The sequence below is a fragment of the Eimeria acervulina genome, genomic scaffold, assembly GCF_000499425.1.
Source record: "Eimeria acervulina Houghton genomic scaffold, Eah_scaff1074, whole genome shotgun sequence".
NCBI lineage: Eukaryota > Apicomplexa > Conoidasida > Eucoccidiorida > Eimeriidae > Eimeria > Eimeria acervulina.
In genome coordinates, this window is record NW_013550398.1 from 1 (window position 1) to 9,424 (window position 9,424).

A 9,424-nucleotide genomic window follows, 5' to 3' on the forward strand; every position below is an offset into this window, starting at 1 on the left:
TATAATATATATCTTATAAATAATATATATAATAAACAAAGAGGTTAAAAGTAAATGCTAAATATTATTGCTTACTTGCATTAACTCAGACAAAAACAAAGAAGAGGATTTCTTAGACTTGTCAAATATATAATCAAAAGGTTTTGAAGACGTTATTTATATAAAAAACAATAAATAAATAAATAAATAAATAAATAAATAAATAAATAAATAAATAAATAAATAAATAAATATAATTTAATAAATAAATAACTGAAAAAGACAGAGTAATTAGACAAATGAACAAACAGAGAAAGTGCTGTTTCTGATGTTTTCTTTGTATATACTTTAGACATAATAATTAATAAAAATGCAATTATAATATTATAAATATATAATTATAATCATATAATTATAATTATAATTATAATGATAAGGGTTTAGGGTTTGCAGCTGTTCAGAGTCGCTCTCTTGTAACACCAACAGAAGCCAGCAGCAGCAACAGCAGCAGCAGCAACAGCAGCAGCAACCACAGCAACAGCAACAGCAATTACAGCAACAGCAGCAGCAACAACAACAGCAGCAGCAACAACAGCAGCAGCAACTGCAATAACAGCAACAGCAGCAGTAGCAGCAGCAACCACAGCAGCAGCAACAGCAACAACAACAGCAGCAACTACAACCGCAGCGACAACAGCAGCAGCAACAGCAGCAACAGCAGCAGCAACAGCATCATCATTATGATATATCTGCAATCATGCTGGCAGCTCTCCTTTGCTTTCTTTATTTTATTAGGTGTATTCATGAATGCAATTAAGAGAGCTGCATCAGACCCAATATATTTGAGAGAAACAAACTTAAGAAACAAATATATTAATTGCATGCTGCTGCTGTGCATGCAGCAGCAGAGTATAGCGTTCGTCTTCCTCTTATAAAGCTGTCTACTTAAACCCTGATTTGGGGTTTAAGCCCTTGCTTATAGCAGGCAAAGGGCTGTCTAACTAAACCCTAAATCAGGGTTTAAACCCTAACTTAGGGTAAGTGTTTAAACCCTAAGTAAGTGTTTAAACCCTAAATAAGGGTTTAAACCCTAAATAGGGCTTTAAACCCTAAACAAGGGTTTAAACCCTAGTTTAGGGTTTAAACCCTAAATAAGGGTTTAAGTAGACAGCTCTATAAGAAGAGAAGAGATAAAAGAAATGCAGCAAAATATACATTGAGTGTTTATTTAGATAAGCAGGGTATATTATACACCAACTCTACCCTGAATTCCTATGAAATTAAGAAAAAATAAGATAAATTAAATTAAATTAATTAAATTAAATTAAATATAAATTATTAATTCAAATAAATTAAGAGAAATTAACTAAATGCAGCAATTCAGAGGTGAGGCCTCCTCAGGGCTCCTTGCAAGTTGGCTGCATGCAGCAGAGTTTCTGAGGGCTTGAAGGTGTCTGTACACCTCAATTGCAGTAAATTATGTTTTAAATATTCAAATTAATGCATACAAAACTGTTTAAATAGAGAGAGTTTAGCAGAAAGGCGGGAAGGCTGAGGTGTATAGGGAGCTTCTGCTGACGCGCAGACGTAGAGATCTTTCATTGACGCTAGAAGTAGTAGCAGCAGCAGCAGCAAATAAAACTGCTGCAGCAGCAACTGAAGCAGCAGCAGCAGCAACAGCAACTGCAACGGCAGCAGCAACAGCAGCAACTACAGTTCTTCCAGCGCCCTCCATCCTCAGTATCATCGGGAGCAGCAAAGCAGCAGCAGCTGCAGCAACACCAACGACAACACCAGCAGCAGCAATAGCAGCAGCAGCGGCAGCAGCAGCGGCTGCAGCAGCAGCACAGGTGGGTACAGGGGGTCTCACTTTCTTTTATGCATTTCAAGCTGCTCTGCTACTGCAGCAGCAGCAGCAGCAGCATCAGCAGCAGCAGCATTTGTTAGTTAGTAAAGAAGCAACTGCAGCAGTAGCAGCTGCTGAAACTGATGAGAAAGGAGCAGTAGAAACACCTCTAGCTGATCAACAGCAGCAGCAGCAGCAGCAGCAGCAGCAGTAACAGGTGCCCTCTCAGCAGCCGAAGCACCGCATCTTCTTCAGAAGAGGGGGCTGAGGCAGCAGCTGCAGCTGCAGCTGCAGCAGCAGCAGCAGCAACAGCAGCAGCAGCAGCAACAACAACAACAACAGCTAAAATGGATTTGATGAGAGATATGTTGGGCATGAGCGGCGGCCCTCCTTCTCGTCAGACTGTCGCTGCTATTGGCTTAGGCAGCAGCGTGAGTTCTTCTACAGCAGCAGCAGCAGCAGCAGCAGCAGCAGCAGCAGCAGTAGCAGCAGTAGCAGTAGCAGCAGCAGCAGCAGCAGCAGAGGAAGGAGTTTAGTTGCATTCTTGCTTCTCTCTTTTTTCTTTCATTTTGCTGCAGATATACTCTATTTATAGCTGCCGTTGTTTTTGCTGCTGCGCTGTCTGTCTCCTTCGTCTCTTCTTCTGTCTGTCTCCTTTTGTTTATCTGTCTCTGTCTGTCTTTGCTTCTTCATCTGTCTCTTCATCTGTCTCTTCATCTGTCTCTTTATGTGTTTGTTTGTTTATTTAACATAAGCCCCCCGTCTTATCTCAAGCTGCACGAACTTTTGCTGCTGCTGCTGCTGCTGCTGCTGTTGCTGCTGCTGCTGCTGCTGCTGCTGTTGCTGCAGCAAGCGGGGAAGAAGAAGGGTTTGTCTGCGATTACTCCTCTCGTCTCTCTTCCTGCTGCATTTGGAGCCCCTCAAGGCGGCAATATGGTTTGTCTTTCTTTGCTGTTATTGTTGCTGCTGTTGCTGCTGCTGCTGCTGCTGCTGCTGCTGCTGCTGCAGTTGTTGCTGCAGCAGTTGGTGCTGCAGCAGCTGTTCCTGCTTTTATTTGCTGCTGTTGCTGTTGCTGTTGCTGCTTGTACTGAGCCTTGTTTTTTTCAGTTTTTGCTGCGCTTCAAACTCCCGGTCCTGCTGCTGCTGCTGCTGCTGCTGTTGCTGCTGCTGCTGCTGTTTGTCTTCAGGAGACAAGCAGCAGGAAGAAGCAGAGCATTTCTAAATGGAGACTCTGTGCATTTCAGAACAAAGCAAGAGAGGGAGAAGGCTTGCGTTTAGTGCGTTGGCAGCGTGTGACGGATGCTCAAGCGCAGCAGCTGCAGCAGCAGCAGCAGCAGCTGCAGCAGCAGCTGCAGCAGCAGCGCCTGCAGCACATGCAGCTAAACGAACGCTTGCAATATTTTCAACTACAAGACGAAGCAGAGTTTACCTACGCTAAATTTAATATTAAAGTGCTGCACCCTCCATTAACAAAACAAATATATGATAAACTTGTTCCGGTAAGGTGTACATACACCCCAGCACAAACAGCAGCAGCAGCAGCAGCAGCAGCAGCTATCTCTTTCTCTTTGCTGCTTCTCTTGCTTCGTCTCCTGCCTCTGCTGCTTTGCTTACTGTCTGTCTCTCTCTCTCTGTCTATATATTGATATATACATACACAAATACATATGTATATATATATATATATATATGCATCTAAACACATATATATAATATATATATTAGATATATATAATATATGTTATATATATTATATATATCTAATATATATATATATATATAATATATGTTATATATATTATATATATTATATATTATATATTTATGTTTATGCGATTTTATTTCTCATATCCCCATGGCGTCGTCATCGCCAGTCTAAAAATAATAAATAATAACAATTCATGACAACAATTAAATATAATATATATATAATATAATATATTTATTTATTTATTTATTTATTTATATTTGTTTATAGGGGCTGGAGGGTAACTGGTCTTACGAAGAGACATCTTTGCTGTGGAAGCTATGTGAAGTCTATCAACTTCGCTGGTTTGTTATCTACGACCGTTTTAACTTTGAGCAAATTAATTTAAACAACTCTAAAAAGAATATCAAAGGCATGCAAGACCTTAAGAGACATTACTTCGCTATTGCTAAGGCGTAAGCATTCACGGTTTACGGTTTACGGTTTAGGGGGTTTAGGGTTTAGGGTTTAGGGGGTTTAGGGTTTAGGGTTTAGGGTTTAGGGTTTAGGGTTTAGGGGGTTTAGGGTTTAGGGTTTAGGGTTTAGGGTTTACGGTTTAGGGTTTAGGGGGTTTAGGGTTTAGGGTTTAGGGGGTTTAGGGTTTAGGGTTTAGGGTTTAGGGGGTTTAGGGTTTAGGGTTTAGGGTTCTAGGGTTTGAGGGTTTATTCATTTATACTGTCTACACTAATTTTTCATATGTTATATATCATTTATCATAATCAAGCAATAATTATATGTTTAATAATAATAATTAATATTATTATTATTTTTATTAATAACTCGTGTAGTTGTAATTCGTTATAAAGATAATTACAATAATTATTATAAATAACTGTAATAATAATAATATTGATAATAATAATAATATTTATAATAATAATAATGTTTATAACAATAATAATATTTATCATAGTAATAATATTTATCATAATAATATTTATAATGATAATAATATTTAATAATAATAATAATATTTATACAAATAATATTAGAGATAAAATTAATATAATTATTTAATAATCGTAAGACGGCCTGCACATAAACCCAGACAAAACAATTAATTATAAATTAAACAAATAATTAATTAATTAATTAACTATGTAAATAAATAATTAACTAACTAATTAATTAATTAAACAAATAATTAATTAATTATTAATCAAGTAATTAATTAATTAATTAATTAATTATTAATTAATTAATTAATTAATTAATTAATTAATTAATTAATTATACAAATAATTAATTATAACTTTCACGCATTATTAATTTCAAATTAAACAAATAATTAATTATAAATAAATAAACTAATTAATTTATTTATTTATTTATTAGTCAAACAATTAATTATAATGCAGACAAATAATTAATTAATTAATTAATTAATTATTTGTAGAAGACACGAGTCTCAGTCATGCAAACAAACGCAAAAAACAAACGCCGCAAAGGGCGATGAGACAGACAAAATAATACGCAGAGACAAACGAAAGCAGCACTCTAAACCCTAAACCCTAAACCCTAAACCCTAAACCCTGACGCGCGTTTTGGTGTCTCAGCAAATCTTCAGCGACGCATAACAACGGCAGGGCCTCAACATGTTTAATTTAATTTAATTTAATTTAATATATTAATTTAATTTAATTTAATTTAATTTAATTTAGTTTAATTTTATGTTTTATTTTATTTAATCAGGCTGACAATCAACGCCTTTGATGAACGCATAGCGAAGGCGGAAGCAGATGCAGCACCTGCTGCTGTGCTGCAGAGACTTCAAGAAGAAAAGCAGAGACATCCACTCGTCAAATTCTCTTATAAGTGTGCAGCTCTTGCTGCTGCTGCTGCTGCTGCTGCTGCTGGTGCTGGTGTTGCTGCTGTTGCTGGTGTTGCTGCTGCCGTGGTTGCTGCTGCTGCTGCTGCAGTTGTTGTTGCTGTTGCTGCTGTTGCCGTTGCTGCTGCTGCTGCAGTTGTTGTTGCTGCTGCGGTGGATGGTGTATACCCCTGCGTTGCGTGCTGCTTTTGTTGCTGCTGTCGTTGTTGCTTTTGTTGCTTTTTCTTCTTTTGCTGCTGCTGCTGCTGCAGTTGCTGCTGCTGCTGAGAGTGCTGTTTGGGTGTTTTTGTTTTTTTAATGTTTCTCTTTCTTTCTTCTTAAGCTTTTATGATTTGTTTATTTTTGTTTTATATTTGCTGCAGTGTTGCAGCGGAGAGGCAGAGACGACAGCTGCTGGAGCAGCGGCATCGGGTGTCTGCTGAGCTGCAGCAGCAGCAGCAGCAGCTGCAGCAGGAGATCCGTAGTGTTGAAGTGGAAGCAAAAAAATACAGCAAAACGAGAGAAGAGCAGCGCAGAATTCTTAAGAAATTCGAAGTGGCTGGAGAAGACGTTGTTGTTGTATGTTCTGCTGCTGCTGCTGCTGCTGCTGCTGCTGCTGCTTTTGCTGCTGCTGCTTCTGCTTCTGCTGCTGCTTCTGCTTCTGTTGCAGCTGTTGATGCTGCTGTTGCTGCTGATGATGGGCCTGTGCTTTAGCTGCTGCTGATTGGTGAGGTGTTGTGTAGCTGAAGAGCGATTAAGTTGCTGCACGTTTCTTCTTCTTGCTGCTGCTGCTGCTGCTGCTGCTGCAGGAGCCGCAGCCTTTGCTGCAGTTCACAGCCCCTACGGCGACGACTTTGAGCAGCGTGCTGCAGCAGCAGAAGCAGCAGCTTCCTAAGCGACAGTCTGAGCTGGTGGAGAGACATATGAATGCATACGATGCCCCCAAGCCTACCTGCAACTCCTTTCCTGTTGTTGAAGCATATACGTCCGTCTCTGCTGCTGCTGCTGCTGCTGCTGCTGCTGCAGCTGTAGATATATGCTGCTGTACTATGTTTGCTGCTGCTACTGCTGCTGCTGCTGCTGCTGCTGCTCCGTCGTTGCCGGTGGTGCCTCCTAGGGAAGCTGCATGCGCTTGGTATTGTTGCAGCAGCAGGCGCTGCTGCTGCTGTTGCTGCTGTTGTTGTTGCTGCTGTTGTTGCTGTTCTCTTGTTCTGTGGGATATAAACTCTGCCTCGCTTCGCTAATGCTGCTGCTGTTGCTGCTGCTGCTGCTGCTGCAGAGCTTTGCGGGGAGACGTGGCGGTGCTTGTGGCCCTGAAGATGCACATGGAGAAGCTGAAGGCTGTAAGAACGTAGCAGCAGCACAAGCAGCAGCAGCAGCAGCAGCAGCAGCAGCAGCGACTGCTGCAGCAAACAGCACACAAGCTCTTGCTGCGCCGAAGCGTCGGGAGGGTGTAAAGAGAGTCTGCTGCAGCTTTTTTCTGCTGTCTTGCGGTGTATGTACACCTCACAGGAACTTGAATACTGGGAGACATCTGTTGCTGCAGCGCAGCACCCGCCTGATGCAGCAGCAGCAGCAGCAGCAGCAGGAGGGAAATCGCAAGGCGGCAGATCGCAATCGGGCGCTGGGCCTCGCTCAAAGAGAGGTGAGGCCATGCTGCTGCTGCTGTTGTTGCTGCTGCTGCTGTTGCTGCTGCTGTTGCTGTTGTTGCTGCTGCTGTTGCTGTTGTTGCTGCTGCTCTTGCTCCTGCTGCTGCTGTTGCTGCTGCTGCTGCTGCTGGATGGACGGGTTCACTTTGCGTAGATGCGGTTGAGGGCACCGCAACCTGTTACAGATGTTTTAGCTGCTGCTGTTGCTGTTGTTGCCGCTGCTGCTGCTGCTGCTGCTGCACAGGTTACGGCGGCGCGCAGGGGGGCAGCAGAGCAGCGTCTGCTGCTGCAGCTCCTTCACAGCAGCATCAGCAGCTGCAGGTGGAGCAGCAGCAAGTGAATCTTGGCGAGCAGCAGCAGCAGCTGATGCAGCACCCTCAAGGGCATGCGAAGAAGCAGCAGATGCCACAGCAGCAACATATGCAGCAGGCTCAGCAGCAGCAACCGCAGCAGCAGCAGCAGCAGCATATGTATCATGGTATGCAGCAGACTGTGCCTGCACAGTCGCCGCAGATGGCTCAGCCGTTGCCTATGCAGCAGCGGCAGCTGCAGCTGCAGCAGCAGTTGCTGCAGCAGCAGCAACTGATGCAGCAGCAGCAGCTCTTGCAGCAGCAGCAGCAACAACCTGCTGTGGGTGTCCACCCTATGCAGCAGCCGTACATGGTTGCGGGGATGCACGACTTGCAGATGCAGCAGCAGCAGCAGCAGTTGCTGCAGCAGCAGCAGCTAATGCAGCAGCAACACATCATGCAGCAGCAGCAGCTAATGCAGCACCCAGGACAGCAGCAGCAGCAACCGCTGCAGCATGGTCCGCACTCCTTCTCTGCTATGCCGGGGGTAGTGCCGATGCAGCAGCAGCAGCCGCAGCAGCAGCAGCAACAGCAGCAGCAACCATCCAAGTACGTTTTCTGTGGTGTATTCTTTTGCTGCTGCAGCTGGCTGCTGTTTCTCCGGTAGTCTGTTGCTGCTGCTGCAGTTTGCTGCTGCTGCTGCAGTTTGCTGCTGCTGCTTTGGAGATGCCGATGAAGAGCTGGGTTTCTGCTTGTATGTGCGGTGGTTGCTTGTGTTGCTGTTGCTGTTGTTGCTGCTATTGCTGCTGCTGCAGGTCTCGGGTGCGGCGAAGCGCTGCAGCAGCAACTCCAGCAGCAGCTGCAGCAGCAGCAGAAGGGAGCGACGCCAGTCAGCAGCAGCATGGAAGCACTACCAGCAGGCCCCCTAAGAAGGCTCGATCAGTCCGTAGAAATGCATGACGCTGCTGCCTTCTATGTGCTGCTGCTGCTGCAGCAGCGCAGCAACAGCAGCAGCAGCTGCTGCTGCTGCGCTGCACCGCAAAGCAGCATCTGCTGCTGCTGCGCTGCACCGCAAAGCAGCATCTGCTGCTGCTTTGCCTGTCTCCGCTGCAGCAGCTGCAGCTGCAGTTGTTGTTGCTGTTGTTCCGCCTCGTGCTTCGCTGCGCCTGCAGCAGCAGCAGCAGCAGCAGCAGCAGCAGGAGCTTTGAGTGGTATTGGCTTTGCTTTCTTTGGGGTCTACCTGCTGACAGGCAGAGACAGTCTTTGATAGATTTTAATTTGTTTATTTATTTTTGTGTTTATTATTATTATTTATTTATTTATTGCTGCTGCTTCTCTTTGCTTCCTTCGCTCTTAGCTCTCCTTGCTGTCTCTTCAGCTGTCTCTTCAGCTGTCTCTTCAGCTGTCTCTGTCTTATATTTATTTTGTTTGTTTTTAATCTCCACCGCGCGGCGTCTCTAAGTGCAGCACTTGCTCCGGCGCTGGCTAGCTGTTGCACAGCGATGTACTAAGCAGCCGTAGCTAGCTAGCTAGCTAGCTAGCTAGGTAGTAAGCATTCTTAGCTAGCTAGCCAGCTTGGTGATAAGCAGCCGTAGCTAACTAGCTAGCTAGCTAGGTAATAGGCAGCCGTGGCTAGCTAGCTAGCTAAGTAGGTAATTTGGCGGCTACCTATCTAGGTAGCTAGCTAGCTAGCTAGCCAATGCCCTCTGGAGCCGCAGGCACCTGAGCCCATAGTTTAGCTAGCCAAGTCTATGAGAAGCCTACGGGAGCAGCGATGCAGCTAGCTAGAGCCTGTGGATAGCTAGCTAGTTAGTTGCTAGCTAGCTGGCTAGATAAGGTATAGCTAGCAAGCTAGCTAGCTAGTTAGTGGCTAGCTAGCTAGCTAGCTAGCTAGCTTACAGGCGACTCCGATGCACGTAGCCTCAGCATTTTCAAGCTAAGACCTCAGCAAGCCAATCAAAGGGCTGAGTTGAAAGAAAAACAAAATATAAATAATAACTGTGATTTACGCTTCTGCTACCTGCTGCTGCTGCAGGGCGCAGCAGCAGCAGGGAGCTGGTTGCTGCTGCTGCTGCTGCTGTAGCAGCAGCAGCAGCAGCAGCAGCC

At 44.3% G+C, this 9,424-nt stretch overlaps 2 protein-coding genes across 2 annotated transcripts; both read left to right on the plus strand.

The window, feature by feature from the left end:
- Nucleotides 1-440: 440 nt before the first annotated feature.
- On the plus strand, nt 441-592 carry EAH_00055000 (hypothetical protein; the record flags this gene model as incomplete). Its single annotated transcript, XM_013397721.1, has 1 exon — nt 441-592. A coding segment is annotated over one exon (152 nt), but the record flags the coding sequence as incomplete, so codon positions are not given.
- Nucleotides 593-2,758: 2,166 nt separating this feature from the next.
- Nucleotides 2,759-8,278, plus strand: EAH_00055010 (hypothetical protein, conserved; the record flags this gene model as incomplete). Its single annotated transcript, XM_013397722.1, has 10 exons — nt 2,759-2,761; nt 3,013-3,324; nt 3,804-3,988; nt 5,265-5,387; nt 5,763-5,958; nt 6,189-6,364; nt 6,659-6,722; nt 6,892-7,024; nt 7,273-7,927; nt 8,134-8,278. The coding sequence occupies 10 exons, from the start codon at nt 2,759-2,761 to the stop codon at nt 8,276-8,278; spliced, it is 1,992 nt and encodes a 663-aa protein (XP_013253176.1).
- Between the last annotated feature and the right edge of the window lie 1,146 nt (nt 8,279-9,424).